Raw genomic sequence first — 27,219 nt, 5'->3', positions numbered from 1 at the left:
GACATCAAAGTAAAATTTGCATATGATATTGGCAGAAATACTGGTGGTGTTTCACAGAATTTAGAATCTGTAAAACTTCCATGAATCATGATTTTTTAAAGTACAACTTGAAAGTTTTTAGTTTTCCTATTAAACTATTGATGTGATTTAGCATGTCCTTAAATTAACTTTCTGTATTATAGAGATACTGTCTTATCACAACTTCAGATTCCCATAAGACAGTACAAACTCAAGTTTCCTTATTGTTCCAACCATGAAAATTATTTGACCCAAAAACAAAGCTAATGAGTTGTAAAGCAAAAATACAACGTACTTTTTATAAAGTATGTAATTGAAGTGACTATAATCCTGTAGTGATCCCATCAAATGGCATTAAGTTGCCAGAAAGATACTATGGCCTGGGATATAGGTGATGGGTAGATTTTATTAAAATAAGAGTTATGTGTGAATATCTTTAATCCATTTGATTAGGTTTCTAAATCTTCAGTCTAATAAAGTTGGAATGTCATAGAATATTGGTTTTAATAGAGCTGAACAGTTACGTTCAAAATGTGTTCAAACAGAAAGTATGTTTATATTCAGATAAAGGGAATTTATACTTTTCAGTTAAGCCTCAGACTTAGGTAAATGTTAAGGGCTTATCTTCCCTCATTATCATTAATATTAATGAACTCTTGGATTAAATTCAATAATATATTTAATATGCTTAATAATCAAAAATAGGACTTCAAATATTCCTTCCAGTATAAAATTCCAGTATTTAATTCCTATGTGGAAAAATTGAATTGGTATAAAAAGTTAATGATATATGAAGAATTCTTTGCACCTCTCCCAAGTGTATTTAAGCAACATAAAACTTTTAAATAAAAGCAGTGGTCCCAACATTTTTAATACAGTGATGCCATTTCATTATCATTACCCAAAGGAGCGTCAGCCTATAGATCATTCATGTGTTTCAACAATGAAAATAATTTTTATGCCTCCCAGTAAATCTGAAAATGCTCAAAGTATCACAGCCATTTCATCTTGATTTTTGCTAACTGCACCCCGTTTACAACAATAGTATGAAAGGGGTTGGCCTAGAGTAAAGCAGTCTTTTAATTCACAGTGGTAAGACTGTAAAACTTCAAAATCTGTATACATTTTTCTGAAAAGAAGATCCATAGTTTTCATTGAGTTACCAGGGGGCCTGCATCTTGTGTTAAGAATCATTTGCCTAGGTGATCCTGGTTTTCTTCCAGTGTTAATGGTCAACTGAGTGCTGACTAGGCAGCCACTTTTTATTTTTGCATCCAGATAGGGGTAACTCCTTTATTTAAGGATTATTTAAAACTTGGATACTATTTGAGAGAGCAGTTTCTAATCAAATAGTACCCAGCAAAGAGTAATTAATGCATTTAAAAAAATGAGTTTATAGGGTGTTCATTATGTAACTTAAATGTAAACTGCAAAGCTAAAGAACTAAATAAACACTTCTAAAAGCAAAATCGAGGCAAAGCACATTAATTCCTTACATCTTAAATCAGACTTTTTCTTTTCCCTTGGGGAAGTCTCTCTCCCAATAGCAGGTCAAATTTTCTTTTACATTTTCTAGGACTCATTTTACATAAAGGAAAAGCAAAATAACATCCCAAGTAATTTACATGGAAATGCATTCTAAGTTATAGTTTCATTCTATGGTTCTAGTAATGGTGTATAGCAGTCTAATAATACTTACCTTCCTTATTCTTACCTTGCTGTTAAGTTTTTCCACCGTTTTGATGTAGATGGTGGTCAGATTCCTTGGGGGCAAGGATTTGTGTATCACTCACTGTCATGCGAATTAGAACAGTGCCTGGCACATAGTAGGCATTTATTGAGTGAATGTAAAATAAAATATCAGTTGACAGATGTACTCATCCAGCATCCATGGTACTTGTCATCTGTATTAAAGGGCTTGAAAAAGCATCATGGCAATAAACCATACTGAACCCCAAACTAATTGAAGTACACTGAAGATACATTCTAATGACTGTGCCTCAGTCTTAACTGTTCCTTCAGAAATGTCCAAACACTTATTATATATGAGAACATACAACTTTTCATGTGGTTTTTGAGTAGGAAAGGCAATCTCTTGTGATGATTTGAAACATACCTTCATATCATACACACAATTCTGTTACAAGGGTAGTCGTTTAAAAGTAGTAACTTTTGAGGAGCTAACATTTAGCTAGATCAGAGTTGATCTAAAGGCCCTAATTAGACAAAACAAAGTTCCTATTTTAAGTTCTGAGAACTAATCATTTCAGGCCATTTTTGACAAACAGGTGAATAATGGTGACAGGGCATGTATGCACTTAAGTGCTACTGGAGCTAACTTAAAGATGAGTAGGAAGGGGAAGATTTTGCTCCAGTTATCCACATAGTCTCCCTAGCCCTCCAAACCATACTTTCTGGCTTAAATTTCTTAATTGCAGTGAATTTTTTATGCTTTTTAAAAAATCACTATATAAAAACTGTTCTTGTGAGTCAGTATGATCTAGTTCAAGGCCATCTCATCATTATTAGTGATAGATACTTGACTGTTAATTTGATGGTAATTTGTCCTAGGTTTAAGGTTGATATTTGCATTTGAGGGGAACTAGCTCACCTCCAGTTTTTATTCTGACTGAAACAAAGTGGCTGTCTAATCTCACATCATATTCAAACTAAGCCATTTCTTGATGCCCCTCTTTTATGCTGTCTTGGGGGGTATCTAAATGTGGTAATTATAATCTTTTTTTTTTTTTTTTTGGTCCTGCCTGCAAACTTTTTTGGTAGGTGTTGCTCTCTTGCCTACCTCTACAACTAAACTGAAGACTTGTTCTGAAAGGTGAGTAATAACAAGGAACAAGGTTTCTACTTTGTGTTTGTACTTAACAGATTTTCTCTTCTGTTCATATATTGTTCTGATGTAAAGAACTTCAATTATATAAAAGGTAGACCTTTTGTAAATAAATATAATTTATTAGAAAAATGACATCTACTAAATTGGATCTGTGTCAGCCTTTTCCTTTAAGCACTGTTGTATGCAGCAGTTCTGTGCTGTGCGCTGATAGATGCCCACATTCTGTTTTCTCAATGTTAATACTTGCTTTTCTTTATAAAAAGTTAGACCAAAAAAGTATATCAACATTTGTCCATGCATTTGTTTCTTGCTTCAGATTTTTTTCTTAGCAATAGTTGGAGTATTAGTTTAGAAAAAGTAGAAGATTAATCCTTTGGCACAAAGTGGGCTGATAGTATATTTGTCTGTGCACACATTTCTGATAAAAACAATGTATTAGGGCTAAGAATTTCATTTTATCAAATTTAAAATTAATAGATGTGAATTATAAATCTAGTATTGTGAAAGTATATTTCACAGTGTAAAATTAGGTGATTCTACAAAATCCAGTATGTTGACCCAGCAGAGTCAGTGGTGGATGTCAAGTTCCATTAACCGCTGAGCACTGTTGAGTGAGCAAGGTTGCTGGACATTCATTGCAGTGTCATTGGCAGTGACTTTTATTGGATTAAGATACAGTTTTAGTCACAAAGATTGGGAGTGAAAAACAAAGAGACTTACCTCTGAGTCATTAGAAAATTTTTAAAAATTGGTGCTACTGATACATTTCCAAAACCTAACCATATCTACCTCATTTTAACTTATTGCTCTAGTTTACTCTTGAAAATATCCTGACAGAATATTAATGACCTGATTTCCTTTACCATGAGGCACTTCTCCTGGTACAAAACAAACAAGAGTCTTAATAATTGCAAAATTTTAACTTTTTTCTGTTTTAAAAGTTTCAGCTACAAGTCTACCTTGGGAATATTGCAAGTTTGGTTCCAGATTATCACAATAAAGACTAATTTATGCCCCTTTAAGTTGTTTTTTAAACCACTTGGACAGTTTCTTAAATTATAAATTTCTTTACTTCGCTAAAAAATACACTAAATGAATATACTAAGAATATACTCTGATGACTTGGAATTCCAAATATCTGTGCATGCACAAGTGTTTCAGGTGCTTGGTGCCTGTCTGCAATCCACTAGTAGACTGAGTATATGCAACATCCTCATGACAACAAATGTTGAGAGAGGCAGTATCTCACCAAAAAAAGAGTGCTTTTTCTCTGGAAGGGATAAATTCATAACTAGGATTCTGGAGATACTAATCTCAATGCTAAAATACTCAATACTAAAATCTGCTTGGTTTCTACGTTCCATACAGCAAGTGACCAGGAGTTCTGTAGAGGAAGGAGTTTTCCTTACATTTTACCAAGTCTGTTTAGGTTATGAATTCAAGCAGCAAAACATACCTGTTTGTAGAAGCTAAAAGAGTATACATGAAACCGGCACATAAAACCCCCTAAAATATACACTGAAAGACTACAACACAGTACAGGATAGTAGTGTAAATAGTTTATTTGCTCATATGCCATGAAAAGACCAGAAAAGTAACATGAACTGTTTTTATAAAACATTTCTAATATTGCTAAGAAGCAGGCCCATTAGGAGACAAACAGAAAAGGACATGCCAATATTATTGTCTATTTGTAGATTAATAAATAGCCCATTTTAACCTATGTTCATCAGGATTGAGCTTTGGAAAACAGCTGCTTTGTGGTAAAGGACCAACTATTTGTGTTAAATCTCATGGTCAAATCCCTCTTTTCATCAAAATGAAACGTTGAATGAGTCAGACACAATCTTGGCATGTTCTTTTTTAAAGTACACATGAAAATGTGCTAGCAGGTGGCAGTTTAATCTTTTTGTAAATAGATACGCTAAAGTGAAATGTGGTAACTGATCCCTAAACTGTCCTTGAAGTTAAATATATATATTAAAAAAAGAAACCTATAAGTTAAAATAACATTCAGATTGTATAGCATAGGCTGATGCATTTTTAAACAATATTTACAATATTACCCAGAGGCTTAGGTGGGAATTAAAGAGAAGTGTAAAAACCATAAAAAACTGCACCGATTTTATAGCAAAATATCTGTACATTTAAAAAGAGATATATAACTACACATTATCCAAGGGAAATGAGACCTTCACCAAGGAGTTCACATGAGCACAACATAAAATAAATTCAGTGGTTAAATACTATACAATAAACTTTACAATTAATATACTGGTGTAATGTACCAATAAGGTAAGCCAGAAGCAGAATGTGTGATGGAAATTACAAATTAGCTTCAGTCCAGTTTTTGACTTTGGATCAAGTGCCCTGCCAGAGATGAAGGAACAACAGTGGCTTTGTTGGCCATTTAGTCCCATTACATGTCATTTTAGCTTAATACCAATGTAATTCAGCAATTTAATTGCAATTCCCCACAAGGTAGTCTGGGAAGTACAAGAATTTCTTAGCTCTTAATGTGTGATGCCAAACATATCTAATCCAATCTACCAAAAGGAGGAGGGGGGAACCCTGCGATTGTCAGAGTGATACGGCCAGGTTACTAATACTACTCTGCTAGCGGAAGTAAATCTTGAATGCTTGTTCATGGAGCTAGTGAACTTCTCCCTGGCTAGCAAGGCACTGATTTCTATTCTCAGGATTGACCCATAGTGGTCCTCAGAAATCCTAATACTGATTACTGAGATGTTAATTTTAGTGGTAATTAATAAACATTTGTATTTTTAAAAGCTGCCTCTAGCTGAAGAACAGTACTGCAAATAAGTCTTGTACACATCTGTATGCCATCATATGGTCTCATTCATACCATTGAATATCTCATGAGGCATCGTGCCCCAACACAGAAGCAGAATGTGAAACAAGTTGACTGACTTCTGTGCCACTGCAGTTATATCCTATTTGTACTTGGCTGGGGCTTGGGTATAGACAAAAGGAGTTTATCACATGACTTTTTCCTTCCGTGCTGCAAGCCCTTAAAAATACAAAGTTGACAGGTATGGCTAAAACAAAATTAACTTTCTTAAAAGACAGCAAAGGAAGCCCACAGCAGATGCATTCCATGTTATTTACAACTTATCAGGAAACCAGGGTGGGCCATCATGGGACAATCACAATGGCAGATAATGAATGTAATATGAAATTTATATTTTGGTTAAAAAATAACATACTGGTGTAAAAAGATACTAATCAAATCAAATCCTATTGCTTTGATTAATCTGAGCAGGTACTTCCACTTTTAGGCACTTGTTAACAAAGGTTGAAAGCAGAGCCCATCATTTAAAAATTCCTATGTGTTTGCTAAATCTGAGCCCTTAGAATATTTGATCTATGTTCAAGGCTGCAGTTAAATGGTAGCACAGAAAGTTCACATGAACATCTTCATTCACGCACACCCTCTATTCACACAAGCAGGTCTCTGGTTCACATGGTCATTTCGGCACCATTAACAGAACGCAAGTTCTGGTCATCAAAGCGCCGCCTAACACTTCTCCTCACCGCATCGGCTCGTCTGTATGGTTGGTTTCTAAGATCTGTAAAGAGGAGAGCACCAATGAGAGAATTGCAATCTGTAATATCAAGTGTCTAAACAAGACAGAGGCCAGCTGGCAGCCAATCAAAGCAGCTTGTGTAGAAGAGTCAGCTAATGGGCCCTTCAAACTGAATTTGAGCCAAAAACATGTACTTTGCCTTCGATATTTACAGTCAAGCAAAACAGCATGTAATACTGGTGTGATTCTGGGTCTTATAAAATACAAGTAGAGTGCTTCTGTCACTGGCCAGAGAATCTAGCCGATGTCATTTTGAAATGTTTCTTCCATTGGGAAGTAGCTATTACTTAGTAGTCATTTTTCTTTCTGAAAACGTGAATACCAACAATTGCAATAAACTTTAAACTGCAAGACAAAACACCGCCTTGTCCTATCTGAGATTTTAATTAAGGAAGGAGCTTACACCTAGTCTGCAGCCATGGCTTCCATTATTATTCCATTAAAATGAACTTAGGTCAGTTTATTTTGTGAATCAGATATATCACAGTCAACCACCAAACAAAAGCAATCACTAAATCAAAATAACACTCCATTCCTGAACGTTCTTTCCTGCCACCCAAGATGATGTTTTTCATCAGAGGGGAAAGATTGTATGGGCCCTCTTGGATTCCCCAATTTGTACTGCCAGTGAATGGCAGGATGCCTAACAATAACAACAAAATGCTTGAATGAATCAACCACTGTACTTTAGTTCAAGCAGGAAGGAATGAATGAGATGCACAAGAGGGATTTTAGTAAGCGCTCTTCGTATGAGGGCATGCTTTCTTGAATAAGGCAGGGTAGCCTCCATTTAATGGAGTCAGAACACAGTGAAAGGAAAAAGCAGGCTTCATACCTTTTCCCCTTGTTCTGTTTAGTATGTATTTCCCTACATCAACTTAGTATTGTTGATTTCTGTTTAGAAAAAAATCCTATCTTTAGAAAGGGAAACAAAAGAATTAAAACATTTCATCTTTTTTATCCCTTCACTGCTCAGATTGAAAATGGATGGGTCATAGCTGGTCCACAGCATGTTTGGCAGATGCCTTAAATTTTTAAATACAGTTTCCTAGAAATTTAAACTGGGAATTAACCTAAAAACCAAGGTTTCTTGACTTTTGGAAAACTGGTTTTGGGCCCATTTAATTCTCACATGGCAAAATAAGCCAGAGCTAAGTGAGTGCTCAGCTCAATTCAGCACTGTCCCCACCCCATAAACTCCTGACTCACTGGAATTTGTGACCTTGCCCTACTCCTAAATTCAGGCCAAGAATGGTTTTGCATGCCTAATAATGTTCTCGAGCCTTTGCTTCCTCACCCAGAGTGGTAATGGAGGTTACAATTCCATTTCTGGCTCAGGATACGCAGTGACCTGCAATTTCATGGTTCCTAATAGGTCCTCAAAGGAATTCGTTCTAAAAACCCTAATCCTTAAAAGACTATAGATCATGTTCCCTGGCCAGGATTTGGTCTCAATTTCTTTGGATCAAAATGGGGTTCACCGAGTAACTTAAAGGCCAAGAAGGGGTTAAGGGAAGGACAGCCTCACACCCAAAGTATAACCATCAAATACCCTTACCCAAGCCATCACATGTGAGAACACAGCAGGAGACCAAACAGTCCAACAGAGAGGCTTAGCCTCACATCATTGGAATGTGAGGTGCAAAGACTTCTCCCTGCTCAGACTCTCACCAGTATTACCCTCAGCCAGAGATTGAAATCATTGATCTGCATACAGAGAGAGGAGGAAGCTAAGTAAAAAGTGATGCTTGCCAGCTCTGTGTATCCTCCACCACCGGTGTGCTAGAAGAAATCCTTACCCTCGAGTGAACATTTGGAAATTTAGTGATATTATTCTTCTTTAAAGCTAAACAGAAAAAAAAAACAAAAACACAAAATGATGGTTAAGTAAAAATGGGATGAATATGGAAAGCAATTCAACTTTGTGAATAACATTCCCGGGCATGTTAGCCAACAGAAGAAGAAAGGAAGCGAGACTACAAGAGGTGTTAGAGAAAACCAGGGAAGGGCGAGCATGCCTTCCCACCCAGCTCTGACCACCCAGATCCAAGCTGCTTTGAAGTTTGGCTCCAGAAACAGTCCGGCAGCAAAGCTGACAATAGCCTTGTTAATAAGTACTGGTGGGTAAGCACACTGCAGCACAGGCAACGACATACCACATCCTTATCTTCAGACACAGAAGAGCATACATAACAAGTGCAATTCAGAGAAGAAAACGCCACAAACTAAACATGTAACTGGTTCCATGTCAATCTCGGCATGGCAGTCAAACAGCGGCTATTTCATATACTCAAAGTGTGTGTTTCCTTTGTCACTCTTGTAATCAACAGAGAAGTTTATTCCTTATTCAGCCATCAGAAACGAAGCCCAGGCTTATTTCTTGGGAAAGGTTGATCGTGTTTTTCTTTTATTTTCAAGAACAGTAGCATTTGCCAATAAAAGATATTTGCTAGTAATATTTAGCCACTATCTTGACCAAAGAAGCAGATCCAGATATGAGCTCATCACAGTAGTAATGCCCTGGGTTTGACATGGAACAGAGCCACCAGTGAATAAGCATGAATGAGAAGACAGTGGGGTCTCCCAAGCCTTTATATTCATTGCTTAGTTCACAGCCTTGCTCCAACGGAACTGCTGACAGCTGAAACTTGGTCATGACACTCAGAAGGAAAAGTGAATATAAAGCTACGGATTACCTATATCAGCTTACACAGGCCTCTAGATCTAAAGAGCTCCCTGAGTTTAGCTTGTACCATGAGCTCCATCACACTGTGGATGATGGCTATGAACTACATAAGGCACTTAAGATCCAACTTACAGGTGTGTGTACTTCACAGATCCTTTTGCAAATCATTTTGCATCTGTAGAGCACTTTGTATTCCTGAGAGCTTGTATAGCAGCTCATTTTACTATCAAAGCAAGCTGAGCACAAAAAGGTTGGTTTAATATCTATATAAATCTATTCCAACACAGAAAGTGCTCAATAAATGGTAGGAACAGTAATTATTGTTATTGGTGACTGTCATTTTATGTTGAAAGATATTAGCCTCAAAATCTTAAAAGCAACCTAGTTCGTCCCCACCCTGACTCTCAAAGAAGTGTTCCATTTTCTGAAAATTTCTATATGTAATTGTATTAATTCAACTGGCACACACCATCCCAGCCATGTGGGTTCAGGATGTATTAAAAATGCTAGTGAGTCAGCAATTGTGACTGAAATGAGAAACCATGCAGCATGAAAACAACATAAAATACACCACAGTGGAGATGGCAGTTCCATGCTAGACTGCTGGGTAGGCCTGACACACAGACAGAGGGTTGTTAGAGGTCAAAAAATCCATAGCAACCTTTTAAGAGCATCAGGTGAGAAAGAGTAATAGTTTAGTAATGGTATTCCTCAGTGAGAACAGGTTCGCAGAAAAATCGAGAGCCACGCTTGGCGGTGCGAGCAGTAAAGGGCACAGTCTTCAGCACTGCATTGAAATAACAGTCAAGACAAACAGAAGAGAGTAAGAAGCCACAATCTACTGCATTAGTACATGGTTAGTGCTTTGTTAATCATACCTGGGGGAAGGGTGAGGGAGGGGAGCAGGAAACGGGGAAGGCAATATATAATATATACCCAGGTGAGTTCAAAAAGCCTACAAGAGTTACTCAATCTTTACTCAATCTGGGGCAGGGTTGAGTAGATCATGGAAAATAGCCCAAGCAGAAGGGGAAAAAAAAAAAACTCCATAAACATATTTATTTACCTCCTATGGTAGATCAGGTCAGGCAAATAGAAACTGTACATTTTATGAGCCACTGTCGCTAAGCTGGAGAACAGGTTGATGAAAACGGAGCTCTGAGTTCTTAATGTGCCATGGCTGGATGCTCCTCTACCTACAAGTCAACCTCATTGTGTCCTTGAGGCTACAACAGTGCTTACCCAAGGAGATCTGTTCTGGTCTTGCTCAGAGCAGAGCTTCTCACTCCATGCAGAGGAGACAAGGAGATGCTAAACAAGGAAGCTTTATCTGGGAGCCACCTGCCAGCCACTGTGGGGCGAACAGACACAGGCAGGCACAGAGGTACAGGGCACGCGTGTACCCTGCAGACGCTGGCACTTTCATCAGCCACTTACCTATTCCACTTCTCACACTGGTTTACTCTGGACAAGTAATTATTTATTGACTTCCTTTTTTAGTGATTCATTCTCCTCGTTTATTTCTTTGGGTCTGAGCTGATAAAAAATCCTGACTTGGCCATTTTGTAATCCCTATTTTCAATGCTGACTAAGCTATTAACAAGAAATGAGACACCAAAAATCTGGAGAGTTATATTTTTTTTTAAAAATAGGACAATTAAGGAAATATGAATAATGACTGGCTTTTTTTTTTTCAGGACCCTGTGGGTATGCTTTTTTTTTTTTTTTTAAACTAAACAGACCTTATCTTTCAAAGATTATATGGAAATACTTCTAAAGGAAATTGCATGTCTTGGATTTGCTTCAAAATAACCCCAAGGGAACAGGTAGAAGCGGATATGTAACAAAATTGGCCATGAGCTGGAAACTCCTGACTGGTGATGGGTACTATTCTCTATACTTTTACAGAGTTTCCTCTACTCTTTTGTGTAACATTTCCTACCAAAAAGTGTTAAGTATCTTGGAAGCTGAGAAACTTTAGGCAACAAATATGAAAAGGCAGTCACTTGTAGCCACTGCCCCAAATTACTGCCCCCATCTTTAACAGGGAATGCAGAAACTCTGAAGAGTTGGTTTGAGCAGAAAGCCTTAGGCTACAACTTAGATAAGAACAAAGCTGGGTTAGGCACGGTTTCTAGCGGAGAGAATGATCATTCCTCAACCCTCTGGGCTTTTGACCTGTTGGTCCATCCTCATGAAAGCACTGATTTCCTAGCATCTTCACTTACTTTAAATGAGTGAAAAGGCTTTTAAAGAGCATGTTGAAAAAACATGCGTTGACTGTGGTTAGTACAGTATGGGTCCTGTCGGTAAGTAGGCAGATGGGTAAAAGTGGCCATGAGCGAGAAAATGGAGCATGGGGACAAATCTAAGACAACAGGACATCATTAGGAGGAGGAGCCGCGTTGAATGATATTCAGGGTTCCAATGATATTGAGATACTGAAACATGATATTGAGAAATTTTTTTGTTGTTGCTTCAGAGAGAATGTTGGAGTTCTTTGACAGGCAGTATACAGGTTACTATACACATACTTCAAACACTAGCATGGCGTTTCTCTGTAATTCTGCATCTGGATAAAATCAACTGAAGAACTTGTAAACCCTGGACAAAAGCAGTAGCAAAATCTGTAAATGGTCCAGAAACAGTGAGGCCAGCGGGATCTCCCTGGGCCACAGTGAGGAATTAGCTTTTACCTGTGATAATATCTTCAATGGCACCATCTTTTCCTTCGTATACATGTCTATTATCTTTAACTTGCCGCCTTCTCAATTCGGCAATTAATTCTTGCTGCTGCCTTTTTGATTTGTGGGAAGGAGACTGAGAAGAAAAAAGAATGGCAGAGATTAATGAGACCAACACCCACTGGAGGTCTGAGAAAATCCAAAACGGGTCTGAGCATTTTGTGACTAACAAGCAGCCTCAGTCTGAAACACAGACAGCACCATCCCAACACACTGCTCAGCAGAAGAAAACTTAGGAAGTTTCTGGGAACAAAATCCTTTTCACAAAGAACACACAAAACTGGCAGCCAGAGGAAGGCCGGATCCCATGGCAAAAGGCAGCTAGTAATAGCCACTGACTTGTTACACTTCAGTGCAGAGGATCGTGATGAAAAATACTATGACCTGCCAGCCTTCATCATGGTCTTCACCTGTGTTGTTTCCCTCCCTAGAATGCTCTCTCCCATTCCTCCTTACGAAGCCTTCCCCCTATCGGGGCCAGCACCAATGGCGACCCTGTGAAGCCTTCTCCTTCCCAGACACTTCGCTGTTCAGTCAGCAGGTTACCTGGGATGGTCTCTCTGTACATCCAACCAAGATTTAAGTTCCCTATCTCTATAAACTTGGAAATGCTATACATACATGCTCTCAGCCTCATTCCAGTGATGGCTGAACAAGTAATGAGTGAACAAGCATCCATCTGCCAAGTTTCCAAGCCCAGGAAGGAACTGAAGCATCCTGTCCCAGCCTGGCTCTTTGCCCCTCTTGCCCGCATGCCTCCATGGAGCCATCAGGACCCTGCTCACACAAAGACCATGGATGGAGCCTGGCACATCTCACCTTTGGGTCCTGCTGCTCCAGCAGAGCTTCCTGCTCCAGGAGTTTCTCCATGAGCGCTTGTTCCTGCTTTTTCCTCAGCTCATTTTCCTCTTCTGCTTGCTGGGTGAAATCAAAATAAGCAGAAGATTATGTTGCTGGAAACGCCAGCAGTCAAGATTTTTAAAAAGCCCTTGTGAGAGGCTCCTTAGTTAGCCAGGAATTAGAGTGAAGGGAAGGTTTAAAAGCTCTACACTTTATTCCTACATATGACTCTGGGGTTTTGCTGTCAGTCTATATCACAGCTCTTCAAAACTCTTAGTTGAGATTCACCTTTTCCAGAAAATTCCTTTCCTAATGGTCCTCTCCCTACTCAAGCTGCTTCCTAGTCTTTCTCACGTTGTGTGGGGATTTCCCCTCCCTACAGATTCTCTGAAAGGAAGGTCTCAGATTCCTCTCCTTCTGCCCATTCTTAGGGAAAAACCTCCACCCCTGGCCTCCTGTTTCCTGAGGGGGCCTCACCGAGTGACACTCTTGGACTCCCTCCTCACTCCTTTCCAAGGGAGGCAGCGGCAAGGCTGACAGATTAGGGACAAGAAATCTAACAGGTCGACCTCAGTTCAACCCTCTGAGCATCCTCTCTCTGGAATCCAGCCTCCCTCAGCTACTTCTAATAGTCTAGCTGTGCAGTGATAAATCTAAATCAGGGCTGAAGTATAAGCTCACAAAGGCATACCCTAACCTCCAAACCAGCTTTTGTCAGTAATAAACTTTACATTTTCATCTTTGTTGCTTTTGTCTCAAGTTTCACTTCGGTTGACACTTAGGAAGAGAAAACATCCTAAAATCCTAACATCTGCCCACCAAGTCCCTCGGTCAGTGTCAGGCCAGGCAGTTATTATCTATGTAGTGTGTTAGGGCAAGTAGAACATCTGATCGCATCCCTGCCTGACAAGTGCCTCACGGAGCCAGAGAACAGGACCTCGGGGAGAAAGGATAACATGGAAGGAATGTGCTAAGAAGCTCTGACCTGTGACACCCCACCGACCACCAAGAGTGGCACCTCTTCTTTTCCTCCAGACTTGGAGACCAACCAGGGCCTCTTCCCAGCTTGTATTATACATTTGTAAACAGCATATAGTTTCTCTTTAGACCTTAGACTTACAATTTTTCATGTGAAGAAACATGGTCCCAGCTCATAACCAGAGCTGGCTCAAGCCATCTCTGCACCTGAGCCAGGGAGCTGCAGAGCACCTCGGTCAGCAGGCCCAGTGCCCAGCACTTCTCACTGCCCACAGCCCCTGGGATCACGCACATGGACCTGGTGCTGTGCCTGTGCTCACCCTCACGTACGCAAGGGGGTGCCTTCCTTCTGCTGGTCGTATCACCACTACACTGAGCCATGCTGAGAGAAGAGGGCTGAATAGTGGGAACCTCGTGGGTTCCAGTGAAAAGGCCCAGGGATGGTTCTCCAAAGCCATCAGGACGGTGAAGTGACTCACTGTTTCCAATCACATTTTCTGGAAATGTCCACACCTCTGTTGCATCCCTCCCCACTCCACTGTCACGCTTCTCCTTCCTCCACCAACATCTCCCAGGTGAACATGAGGCGAGCCTGGAGAGTAGAGACTGCACTGCCTTCTCGAGCACTCACGTGAGTGCTCAGTCATGTCTGACCCTTTGCGACTCCATGGGCTGTAGCCCACTAGGTTCCTCTGTCCATGAGATTCTCCAGGCAAGAATACTGGAGTGGGTTGCCATTTCCTGCTCCAGGGGATCTTCTCTGCCCAGGGATCTAACCTGCATCTCCTGTACCTCCTGCATTGGCAGGTCGATTCTTCACCATTGCTCCATCTGGAAAGCTGAGCACTGAAATCTCATAATGCTCTCCTTGGCTTCCTTTCTCATTGGACACATTTTTCTGACACAGATCTGAATCATGCACTTTTTCAAAACCATGGTCTCAGGGTATATGGGTCCCAGGGTATGTCACAGAGGGCCTCCCATTTAAAGGAAGGGCCATTATGGGTCCAGATAAGGAAACAGGGAGCGACTATCCTTCCAAGAGCCACTTTCAGCCCACACTTAGGGAAGTGCTGGTCCAGAGGCCCGTGGTTGTGGGCGGGCCCAGCACGAACATGCTATCCCTGACCTCGGCTATGATGCCGAGGCTCACTCCCGACTTGCTCCACAACTCCACAGCAGGCCTGGGTTTCTCAGTCCTTTGACCTGCCTGCACAGGTGACAGCTGACGCGGCAGCTTCCAAAGATGGCTTTGGATGGTCCTGGGTCTCCCTCGCCCCATGGGATAGCCAAAGGCTTTTGTCTGGGGGCTGAGCCCCTGGCTGGGTAGGTAGAAACAGAGAGCATGACAGTCTGAGGGCCTAAGCAGCAGGGCCAGAAACCGCGTCTCGTCCTCCCGACCCAGATCTGCCACCTGAAGGCCTAGGGGAGGCCCCTGCAGAGCTCTCGAGACTGCAGTGCAACTCCAGGAAGGCACCCGCTCAAGAAATAACACCAGGGGAGGCTTGACAGACACCTGTTTACCTTATAGGCTTTCACAAACCGGACAAAGACGGGGAAGAAGACCGATGGGGGTGTTGTCTTGGGGTTTTCTCCAAAATACTTCACCACATCATCAAAGGCATCCTGTGAAAAAGTGAATTTCTCTTAAATGTCATTTTTTCCAGCATGTGAACTTGGGAAAGAGCTGCAGGGGCCCCTGCAACTCTCTGCCCTCTGCTCTCCCTCACCTCCCACGATTCTCCACAGCCTGTGTTTCCTCCCAACACCTGGTCAAAGGCAACCCAAAGAGGCAAGAGTGAGGCAAGAGTGCTGTACAGCAACCTGTCCCTGGGACCTCCTGCCACTTCTACACACACACACACACACACACACACACACGCAAATGAGGAGCTTCTCCTTACAAGAGTGTCCTCAGGCCATGGGAGGACTCCTACAAGTCGACCAAGTCAGAAAGGACCTTAGAAATTGGTCAGACTCCAGCTCACTGCTTCCACAGCCAGGACACTCATGTCTTTGCCTGAATCCTCCTGGGACACAAGGCAGCCAGACTCACACGGGAGCCAGCCCAATACGTCTGCTTCCTGTGTTCCCTTGACACAGCCTTCCCTTTCTGTGATGGTGTACAGTCCATTCTGGCTGCTTCTCAAGTATGTAACTTGACCCCCAGTGTGGCGAAAGATTTCAAGGTCAAGTCCCACAGAAACCCAACACACTGCGAACACTGCTCTGCCGAGCACAGGCCAGACGTGTGTTGGTTGAGGTGACCTGAATACAGGACTCATGGTAAAGGGAGCCTAGGAATGGAAGGGAAGCGGGGGTGGGCCTCAAGAAAAAAGGGTGAAGACCTCAAATTAGAAGAGGACAATGAGCAGCACAGGGACATCTCCAGGTACAAATGCAGAAAGACCCTATCCCTGCTTAGCATAGTTACATAGGGTATCTATCCTCAGCAGAGGGGAATTTAGCCCCCCCAGTCAGGACAGGGCCCCAGGTGGCTTTACGGAATCCGATTCCTTCTTCTTCATGGAGGTCAGGGACACCGGCACTGACCTGGGCAATCTTGGCATCGTCCTGCAGCTTCTTCAGCTTCCCCTCATTGTTGAAGATGAACTCCTTCAACAGCGTGTTGTGGTCGTGCATGGTGTACTCCCTCTTGGTCAAGTCCATGCCCCTCTGCAGCTCCTTGACGTCCAGTAAAACATTCTCGAGGGACACTGAAGTAGAGAAAGCAAGGTCCCCATGACTTTAATGGGAAAGGTCAAAGCCACGGTGAGTTCTCACTGGGAAGCCAACTTCTCAGTGGGCTACCAGGGTTATGCAAGAGCCTGGGATCTGGTTTCCAGTCTTCAGTGAAGAGATGCTTCAATAGGAGTAATTTACTAAGTACTCACCATCAAGCACTGCAGTAAATCCCTTATATGCACTAATTCATTTATACCATTAGCCCATGTTGCTGACAAGGAAAAGCAGCACAAAGAAGTTACATGGGCTTCCTTAGGTGACAAGCTAGGAGGTGGCAGAGATGAAGCTTGGATAACAAATATGGACCCCAAATCCTGTGTTTGTTTCCAACTATTCCACTCCTCTTACTGGACATGATAACCTATTGCTTAGCCTATAGGCTCAGAGGTTCCTTAACTGATTGGCCCAAGAGCTTATCCTCTAAGTGTTGAACTCTTCTGCATTTCTATGACTCCCCAGCAGGGGGCAGCATTTCACCTACTGAATTTCAGTTGTCCTGACCACCAAGACCCAAAGCAACCTGGAACAGCTTCTTTTCGCTAAACAACCCTTCCACGTTTCAGAAGGGATTATGAGCAGTGCTTCAGAAGGGATTATGAGCAGTGCTTCAGCAGGGATTATGAGCAGGAATCTTTCCATCTGCAGTGTAGCCATCCTCCCAGGGTGGGTTCACCCCTGCAGCCTCCTGCAGGAGGTCTGAGCCCCACCTCCGGCTCCCCATTCCCTGACTCAGCTCTGCACAGGGAGGAATTATAGAACAAAGTAGCATGTTTTTCCCTAGCTAGACCCACACTGTGTTATTCATCTCTGACTCCCCAGTGCTTAGGCCAGTGCCAAGTACAAAGCAGGAACTCAAAAAAGCTTACTGGAGAAAGGAAGGAGTGAATGAATAAACGAGGGGCGGGATAAAGAATCTGTCACATATGAAACTTAAAAAGGCATTCCAATGTAATTAGGTGCAGACAAGTACTGTTTAATTCCATTTTATACGAGATATCTAGAATAGTCAAATTCATAGAGTCAGAAAGTACATTAGTAGAGGCCAGGGGTTGGGGGTGGGGTGGGGAGGGGACAAAGGATGGGCAGTTAGTGTTTAATGGGGACAGAGATTCAGTTTAGCAAAGTGAAAAATTCAGGAGATGGATCATGGTGACAGCTTCACAGCAAAGTGAATGTACTTACACATTCACACTGAACAGTGCCCCTGGATTGCATGAGTGAATATAGTTAAATGGTATTTTTTATATTATATGACTTCTACCACAGTAAAAAAATAAATAAAACAAAGGAATCCACGTGGGCCCCAGAATGAGAACACAGAAAACAAGTCTGTCAGAGAGCACCTCAATTTCCCCAATCTCCCCCACTGGGTTTTTTGAAATGACGCTTTAGGGGAATCTCATTTGGGCCAAAATGAGCTACAGGAAATTTTTAAACTTGTTTTTTCTTAATTAGAATTGTGATGCTAAAACCCCTTAATTTAGACAAAGGAAAACTTGAAAAGGAAGAAAATCACTCGATCAGAAGAGAAATGCATATGAGAAGACAACCCGAGTTCAAGTTCCTTTTGTTTTTAAATTATTATTATTTATTTATTGCTGTGCTGACTTCCCCTGTTGCGGAGCACAGGCTCAGTAGCTGTGGCACATGGGCTTCATTGTGCCGTGGCTTGTGGGATCTTCCTGGACCAGGGATCAAACCCATGTCTTATGCATGGGCAGGCAGCTTCTTAAACCTCTAGACCACCAGAGGAGCGCCTCAAGTTGTGTTTCTATCACTTTCTAGCCATGTATCCTTGGGCAAGACATTTAATCTATAAAAAATGTCAAGTTTTCTCATTTGAAACATAAGGATACTATTATCTAGTACAGAGCCACAATCTCAGGGTCATTGGTGATTTATACAAAAAAATTCCCAATTGTCACAGCAAAGCAACAACGAGTACTACTGATAATTCAGGCTAAACACAAACGTTTAGAACTGCCACACCTGAGCAAGTAGGACGGCACAAAATCTAATTAAAGAATCTGGGGGGGGGGGGGGTTGGGCGGGAATCTTAGATTCTCATTCTCTTATTTCAAATAACAGCAACAGGGACTTCCCTGGTGGTCCAGTGGTTAAGACTCCATGCTTCCAGTGCAGAGGGGCACAGGTTTGATCCCTAGTCGGGGAACTAAGATCCCACATGCTGAGAGGCATGGCCAAAAAGTGAAAAAAAGAAAATTACAGCAACAGAATAAAAAGAGCAACAGATGGAAGAGGGAAGTCACATGAGCCCAAAAGACCTGGATCTTTATCAAAAGGACACTAAGGTCCCCTTCATGTCCATGTTTGTTATTGATCCCAGGAATGGGCAGCACCACAGCCCATGCGTTTCAGCTCAGAGCCTCTGATATTTTAGCCTCACCTTCATAGAAGGGTTCTGAGAAGTGCTACTTACACAGGGAATGGTTCCCCCATGACTCAAGGCATTTACACCCAACAGTAATGTTAAAAGCTGAAATTGAGTACCTGCGGCAGCTTTCTCCACATAATGAAGCTCATTATAAAAGAGGGACACTTGTTGATATTTTTCTTTTACGACATTGGATATATAGTGCAGAAGCGTTTGCTTTCGGTCCGTTGACTTTGTATCTAAGAGCTGAAAACCAGAAGGGACACGGGTTAGAGTAAAGATGACGTTCTCCCCCTCAGAATAAACACGTGAGCACAGGAGCCCCAGAGGAGATGGAAAACACCCCCACAGGAGAGTCAGCTTGGTTCTCACGTGAACCAGCCCTTGGATTATTAAGTGACAAGAGGACTTCCTGACCAGGGGATACACCAAACCTCAGAGATGACTCTAAGCATGAGAGCAGTTCACGTTTCTCTCCTCACCGGAACTCCTCGTCCCCATCCGCCCCACCGCCTCCCCGCCGCTTACAAGCAGCAAGACTCCAGGCTCTGCTCCCCAAGTGAAGGCCAGAGTGGGATTGGGGCTGGAAGTGGCAGGTGAGCACAGGTGCGCCCTGGCAGGCAGAGGCCCTTTCCCCACAGTCCTCACGTCCCACTTGGCTGCTTTTATTTACCAACCCAAAGCAGACGTGCTTACTGGACCATGGCCTCCTAGGGGCCAGAACTGAGATTTAATACACACTCCCTATCAAATAACCGCATAGCCCCGGGTCGGGGACTCCACCTGCTGCCCCGTAGGCTCCTGTGAAATCACGGTACCCCATACAGCCTGGATGTGAGAGTTGGACTGTGAAGAAGGCTGAGCGCCGAAGAATTGATGCTTTTGAACTGTGGTGTTGGAGAAGACTCTTGAGAGTCCCTTGGACTGCAAGGAGATCCAACCAGGCCATTCTGAAGGAGATCAGCCCTGGGATTTCTTTGGAAGGAATGATGCTAAAGCTGAAACTCCAGTACTTTGGCCACCTCATGCGAAGAGTTGACTCACTGGAAAAGACTCTGATGCTGGGAGGGATTGGGGGCAGGAGGAGAAGGGGACGACAGAGGATGAGATGGCTGGATGGCATCACTGACTCGATGGACGTGAGTCTGAGTGAACTCCAGGAGCTGGCGATGGACAGGGAGGCCTGGTGTGCTGCGATTCATGGGGTCGCAAAGAGTCGGACACGACTGAGTGACTGAACTGAACTGATACAGCCTGGGCGACAGGGCTCCACAGAGCATTTTCTCTAGTGCTATTCACACAAGTCAGGTGACTGAAAAGCAGAGCACCCTTCTCCATCCAAGAAGGGGAAAAAAAAAATTTTTTTTTGTTTTTTTTTTTAGACAACATAGAAAAATAAAAATAAGAAGCTCTAAAGAATTTCCTAATTCCATTCAACCTCTCTGTTAATACCTGACCTACTTCCATTCGGTTTTTCCTTCCGTATTTTACTTAGTTAAAAATCAAACTGTATAGACAACTTATACTCTTTCTTTCCCAAACACCAAATTATCTATTCCTTTGAAAACTCTTCACAAATATTCTTACACTTGAAGGACAGCTCATTGGATCAACTATTATTACAGCATATTTAATCATTTCCAATCTTTACATTGTTGCTGCTGCTGCTGCTGCTAAGTCGCTTCAGTCGTGTCCCACTCTGTGTGACCCCATAGACAGCAGCCTACCAGGCTCCCCCGTCCCTGGGATTCTCCAGGCAAGAACCCTGGAGTGGGTTGCCATTTCCTTCTCCAATGCATGAAAGCGAAAAGTGAAGTGAAGTCGCTCAGTCGTGTCCGACTCTTAGTGACTCCATGGACTGTAGCCCACCAGGCTCCTCCGTGCATGGGATTTTCCAGGCACGAGTACTGGAGTGGGGTGCCATTGCCTTCTCCATTACATTGTTGCTAATTGTTTGCAATTATAAATAAAATAACAGAATCCATACTTCTGACTCCTGAGGAAGGAGTCCTAAAAATGGAAATACTGAGTCACAAGGTATTATTCGTTTGAAGTGCCTGCTGCCAAATGGTGTTTCAGAAAATTTATACCAACTGATCCTCCCACTAGCAGAGAATCTTCATCAAAATATCCCACCCCACTTCCCAGAGCAGAACCTCTCTGCTCCAGGGTTTAATCTTTGCCAGCTGTTTCATCTCTCATATAACTCTTGTATTTCTTTTAACCCACTCACCAGATCTAAACTCTGAAGTTTAAATCCATAAACTGCTCCTCGTTTACTGCTATTCATATAGTTTCCAAGGGCCAAGATGATCTGTAAAGACAAGAGAAAAGATTAGCCCATGAGGACAGCATCTCAGGCATCCCCCAGCCGAGGAGTGCAGCTGACAAGTCAGCTCTTCCATACGTGCATAATGCGTGAAAGGAAAACTTCACTTGCCTCCAGGATTTTCTTGAGTTTTTGGGACGACTTTATTGAGACAGATGCTGCTATAATTGAGTGCAGTTGCTAGATTCCAAGTCAAAGGAAAGAAGAAGGGGGGGGGGAAAAGACACGTTAAAAATGGGGAACTCTAACTGAAAACTAAAAATTAACACAGAAGAAAATAGGCCTTCATTTAGAACTTAGAGCCTTAATGCTGAGATTCTATTTTTTCCTAAACATAACAAATTTAAATTGTCCTGCTAGGTCTTAAATAACTATCGCATCACATGTAAGCTCTTCTCTAAATAGGAAGCATTATGATTATCATAAAATCTGTAAGCAATGAGACTTAAGAGTTAGGAGTCAACAGTGTCTTTCAATAGAATTCAATTCCTTGCCCACCATCTGTAATCATGTAATACAATTCATATTTTTAAATCAATGGAGCTAGCCAAGAACAAGAACACAACAAAATAGCAAAGAAATACCATCACTGTGCAAAAATTCTCAGAATACATGCTACTATAATCAGCAATTAACAAACATTTATTTAGAAACAGAACTGGGAAAGAACTATTTATGATATTCATAAGCCTCTACCAGCTTAACACAAAGGAATAAGAGATGGCTGGCTATTATTTCTACATCACCACAGTGTATTGTAACAAACTTCCAAAGAAGAAGACTCCCATGGCAAATTTAATGCTTCCAATGAAAGCCAATAAGCCTGTTCACTTGAGATCATTTTTAGAAATGAAGTTACATTTTCAGTCTTGCTAACCCCAGCCAGAGGACTGGTACTTTGAGGAGGGAACCAAATTTGAGAAAATGATTTTCCTTGTTCTCTGTATTGAAGTGTCATTTAAAATCCAAAGGACATTTGCAGACACAGGAAATGGCATTCTCTGGGGGGAACAGCCACATGGAATAGGGAAATTCACTGTTTTCAAAATTTACTTGGCATATACAGGGAGAAAGAGATGGCGAAAATAAAAATGCCATCTTGAAAGTTCTGGGAAAGCATCTTAAAGTCCATGACATGAAGTGCAATTCTGCGAGAACCATAAAAGAAAACAACAAAAAATTCTCTCTCTTTGTACCCCTCCATGCCCTCGCCAGAGCCGGGCCACTCACAGGAGTCAGCATCTGAATGCTTTCAGTGAAGTTCCCGATGAAGGCCATGATGGTCATCTTCTGCATGAGCCTCTCAATTTTACTGAACTGCATCATGAACCGGTCTTCATCCGACAGGTTTTCCAGGGGCTTCCGTTCCCGCTCATAGAGCCGAAGCACTTTCACCTCATTCTCAGTTGGCAAGAACCTCATCAAACATTCTACAAAGTCTACAGGCAAGGTCTTCAAGTCAAATCTGAAGACAGAAGTGGACATGCCAGTGTTAGAGAGAGAACCTCCTTCCCATCTGGTCCAGCTCATGGATGAGCTGATGTTTACAGCAGGCTGATGTCTACAGACGTGCACATGCCCCCGGGAGCTGGCTCCTGACTGTGCATCAGGGACCTTCACTGGTCCTTCCTGGAAACCTGGACCACGACTGCCACACTCAGTTTTCAGGCTATCAGTAGCCCCAAGCCTCTGGAAACCAGCAATAAATGGCAGTAGGAAAAAGCAGAAGGAAGGCTGAACGTCTGGTGGTTAAGTGGTTCAAGGACCTTTTTTAGGCATGTGAAATCCTACTAATTAAAGAGATACAAATTATACGCACGATTACAGAATATCTGATGAACTCTGTAAACGATTTCAATTAGATCAGCAAGTCTGGGATATTTTTCCTTGTGTTTAGGAAAAATGCATCCAAATGCCTATAATAAATGGATGTTTTGCTTAACTGCTTACATCCGTTTAAAGAATACCAGCTCTTTGTGGACATATGCTCAATGTGAACTAAAGAAGTATGTGCTACAACCTCTGTTTTATTCTCTGGACAAACTCTGTTCAGCAAAACAACAGAATTACATTTAATCATGACAAGCAAAATAAATATAGATTAAAAACCATAATGCATATTAGCTTTCAGCACCAGAAATCAAAACAGAATCTCTGATCAAAATTTACAGAACATCAATGACAAATTAGTTCCTAAAACGTCTAATAACATCCTTATTACGTTTGAAAGTTACCACAAGTGAAAGAGTAGACAGATTCTTCTCACAGAAGAGTAAATAAAACCAATGCCATCTCTGCAGTTCACGGATTAAAAAAAAGAAAGAAAGAACTAAACTTGGTTTAAAATGTTCGCAAAGTGCTAAGCAGCAACAGGAATCACATTCCTATTGTTATGAATTAAAATATGCATCTGTATCCTATTTGCATCTGGCATTGAGTTGAATCATTCCACAAATGCCATCAAATTTGTACTCAGCAAATCTGGATAAAATTCAGATACGCCACAGAAAGTGACATTTTCTCCCTTTTCTTATCATCTGCAATACTTCCCTCAACTTTCCTTTTATGTAAGTGTTGCTGTCGGCATATATAAGAGAGCAGACCAAGATAATAAATGATGTCACGATCCAATTGTTGTTCTTATAAGACAACTACTCATTCTAATACGGCACCCCCATGGGCCATTTCTGGTCCATCATTTTATCCTAAATTTACTAGGATATAATCTTCCTGAATGCCCTGAACTTACACATGAATAGCTTTACATATCTCTTCAGCAGTCTTTCCAGCTTTCCTTAAAGTGATGGCAAGATTTTTAGCCCTGTTTGCTTCTAGTAATGTCACTTTATTCGATCCTTTCTGTGTTATCTTCTGTTTGCTTGAAGAAAGATCAATGGCAGGACCTTGGGCTTTTGTCTTAAATATTTCCTCAAATTCATCCACATTTAAATCCTGGGGTGGAGAGGGATAAGCAAATTAGATTATACTTAAAAACGAAGTCAGGAAGCCACAATTTGGAGAGTCTCTTAAGCATCAAAAGGGTTACTTTTTCTACCAAGTATAAAACTTGTTTTTGGCCATGGCTTAACTCTATTTCACTATTTGGACAACTGATTCCAACCAGTTAATTCAACTGCCTTTCAATTACTGGCTTGTAGGGATGGCCAGCACAGACCAAAGCTATCCACCAAACCAACTAGTGGGTGTGATTATTGAGTCCTTTTTTATTTACAGTTCAATAAAAGGTTTTTATGCCCTTTTATAAATTAAGGGCAGAGATTGTGTCTCTTGTCACATACAGTGAATATGTTCAAAACTATTCCATTTTAATGTCACTTGTTAAACACAGTTTTAGAACCACCTTATAAAAGAGCATTCAATTTTATTCTCCTTTTCTTCTCTTATATCGAGACACTTAAAACACTAGCTTTTTGAAATGTTCCGGTTAACACAGCACCCATCCTGGCTTTGCTGCACAGAGAAGGTCCCTTGTTTCTAACCAATGAGAAAGATACCTCCAGAATTCGTTCGTCATCAATTTCGTTGAAGACTGTGCCATTGATCTGGTTTGGCTTCAGGGCAACCCAGTTAAAAACTGGCATTCTGAATTTCGTCTTGATTGGCTTCTTAATTTTCACAGCTACAGAGGTCAAAGAGAATGCAATGAAGATTCCACCAAGACCCTTGAGAACAATCAGACAACAGTCCTTGCAGATGACACTCTAACCCTGGAGGAAGACTGGCAAGAGGTGGCCAGATGTTTTTAAAATGGAAAATGTCATACAACGCTTTGGGCAGAGCAACCTGAGGTCTTCATTTGGCTGACTGATACAAGAGCGTGCTAAAGAGGCCTAAACCCTGGGCTTTTTACTTGTATTTATTGTTTTAACGTAGGCAACTGGATGGCTGAAATAGTCACAGTGTCAAGACAATGCTTAGCACAAAGTGTCGGGGAGTAAAAATTATTCTTCATGTTATTTGATAGCAGAGAGGGCAAATACCCTGTGTCACTTGGTTTGACATGCATGAACGTGAGTGTAATTTTGACATCCTAAATTTCTGGCTCTTGAACATTTATTTAAAAAAAAGAAAAATCTTCAGTGATGATCAGAGGCTGCAGATAGTATCTGCCTAAACCACCAGGAATGAAAGGTCCAGAAGGCTGCCTTTCAGCCACAGCAACACAACCCTACGGATGATTCCAAAGGGATTATACTGGCTGCTGAGTTATTCCAAACAGACTAAGGGCTGTGCAAGTCCACAAACAGAAAATGTGTAAGAAGACAAAAAGGGTACTTAGAAATGGGGGTTTGCGTTGCTTTTGTGAAAAGGGCTGCAGTCTCTGCCCCCTCTTTCAAGGAGCAACGTCTCCCCAGGAGTCAGCTACCTGCAACTAGAAGGTAAGAATGCACTCATCAAAAACACTGGAAACCTCTTAATAGAAAGGGTTCTATCTCTGAGGGGATGGGGGCGGAGGGGTGCTAACTCCTCTTACTTTGGGGAAATAAGCTCAAAAAGATAATCCACTAAAAAGTCCATAAATTAACTGCAGAACATAAAGACGTCTTCCTAAACCAACTAGCTATGAATATTCACCTTCCAAGTCTGTCTCAGGATGCACACCACACTACGTGGGAAGAGAGGGAGAAGAAGTTCAGTCAGTGCAGAATAAAAGAAACGTAACACACAAGTGGGCTTTTACCTGGCTGCCCGCCTGACTGCAATAAGGGGGACAGACAGTGCCTCTCGTTCCTCCAGAGTTACGAAGGCCACGGAAACAGCAGGAATGTCATCTGACAGATCCACACAGAAGCATGCAGGGACACAGAAACACAGCTTTCGCCAACCAGGCCGTCCACCCCCAGATGCGACACCTTAGCCCCCACTGCCTGCTGCTGACCGTGTTTGTCAGTGCTGCCCAGGAAGAACCATTTCTGCCAGGGGACGAAGGACCAGCACTTCCTCTAGTCTGGCGCCTCAACAAAGTTCAGGGAGAAGAGGTAGGGGTTGGGGGCAGGTTGCACCTTCCTGTCATAACCTGAGGCAGCCAGGTCAGCATCACCTGTTCCCATCATCCCTCCAGGCCACAGGACACTCCCTACAAGTCACTCCATGGGCAGCCATCCCACTTCTAACTCTTTCAGCAAGATTAGGAATAAGCCTGAGATCAGAGCACAGGCGAAAAAAATGTTCTCTTCAGAAAGAGACCCTGAGGAGTTGGGGGAGGGGGATGAGGTTAGCAGAGGAGGGGTCATTAGGTGACCATGTGCATCGTGCTCCCAGTGTTCTGGCTCTAGAAAGTGGCTGTGTGTTGGGGGTGGGGTGGGGAGTGGTGGTGTTCTGTGGAGACAGTTGGGCCCCAGGTGGAGGGGATGCCCAGCACCCAGCTTGCCCTTCTTCTGGGGAGGAGCTTGTTTCTCTCCCTCAGGATAAATCTAAAACCCTTCCGGAGTTGAGGCCCTGAGATCCAACTATGAAAATAAAACTAGAAAACAGTCCTCTGTCCAAGGAGAAAGGAACATGGTGCCTGAAGTCCAGGATGTCTGCCTAATGGGCCATAACCTCTTATACAGGTTCAACTAAAACACGGGTAGCCCTGGAACCACAACTGCCAGCCAGCACCGCGCCTCCCCACGGACACAGAGCAAATGCAATGGCTCGATGGGAGATGGGGGGATGTCACGGCACAGTGTGACCCACGGGGACACATGGCAGACACTCAACACACTCAGGGAGGAGCAACCTACAGAAAAGCTTGATGGGCCCGTCTTTTGTGGAAGCAGAGAGAACAAAGAAAATACAGAAAAAAAAAAATTAGATATGGTTAGCATCCAGCGGCTCAGCAGTTCACATACTCTTAGCAGAGAATTCCACACTTCTGGGACACATTTCACCAGGCAGCGCAGAGCCAAAAATTCATTTCCATTCAGGCCTGCCTTAAAGACACCCTTACTATTTTTTTTTTTTTAACAATTCTTTTTTAGAAGAGAGGAAAAGATGATTTCATTACAGTGGTCCCAAACATCCA

General features: G+C 42.1%; 1 protein-coding gene and 1 long non-coding RNA gene across 10 annotated transcripts in view; one reads left to right on the top strand and one right to left on the bottom strand.

The window, feature by feature from the left end:
• The first annotated feature begins 953 nt into the window (after positions 1–953).
• On the top strand, positions 954–3,888 carry LOC147378353 (uncharacterized). Its single transcript, XR_015146320.1, has 2 exons — positions 954–2,851; positions 3,808–3,888. It is a non-coding gene; the product is annotated as an uncharacterized LOC147378353 (long non-coding RNA).
• Positions 3,889–4,410: 522 nt separating this feature from the next.
• Positions 4,411–27,219, bottom strand: part of FMNL2 (formin like 2) — a 332,826-nt gene continuing 310,017 nt past the window's right edge. For 3 of the 9 annotated variants that reach the window (XM_086353586.1, XM_086353542.1, XM_086353595.1), the window contains 11 exons: positions 24,707–24,831; positions 23,941–24,143; positions 22,422–22,656; positions 21,303–21,371; positions 21,096–21,176; positions 18,979–19,108; positions 16,276–16,439; positions 15,247–15,348; positions 12,724–12,822; positions 11,857–11,980; positions 4,411–6,456 (listed from right to left, as the gene is read on the bottom strand). In XM_086353586.1, the coding sequence (XP_086209712.1) occupies positions 6,347–6,456; positions 11,857–11,980; positions 12,724–12,822; positions 15,247–15,348; positions 16,276–16,439; positions 18,979–19,108; positions 21,096–21,176; positions 21,303–21,371; positions 22,422–22,656; positions 23,941–24,143; positions 24,707–24,831 (1,442 nt within the window). In that variant the 3' untranslated portion in view covers positions 4,411–6,346. Of the gene's footprint in view, positions 6,457–8,226; positions 8,321–9,821; positions 9,948–11,856; positions 11,981–12,723; positions 12,823–15,246; positions 15,349–16,275; positions 16,440–18,978; positions 19,109–21,095; positions 21,177–21,302; positions 21,372–22,421; positions 22,657–23,940; positions 24,144–24,706; positions 24,832–27,219 lie in introns of all 9 variants that reach the window. The other 6 variants (XM_086353549.1, XM_086353605.1, XR_015146274.1 and 3 more) reach the window with 5 other exon arrangements.

Source organism: Bos grunniens, chromosome 2, assembly GCF_055505025.1.
Source record: "Bos grunniens cultivar Pamir isolate PY7600 chromosome 2, Bosgru_T2T1.0, whole genome shotgun sequence".
In the NCBI taxonomy this organism is placed as follows: Eukaryota; Metazoa; Chordata; class Mammalia; order Artiodactyla; family Bovidae; genus Bos; species Bos grunniens.
The sequence above is the reverse complement of the archived record's forward strand: the minus strand, read 5'-3'. Positions and strand labels throughout refer to the sequence as shown.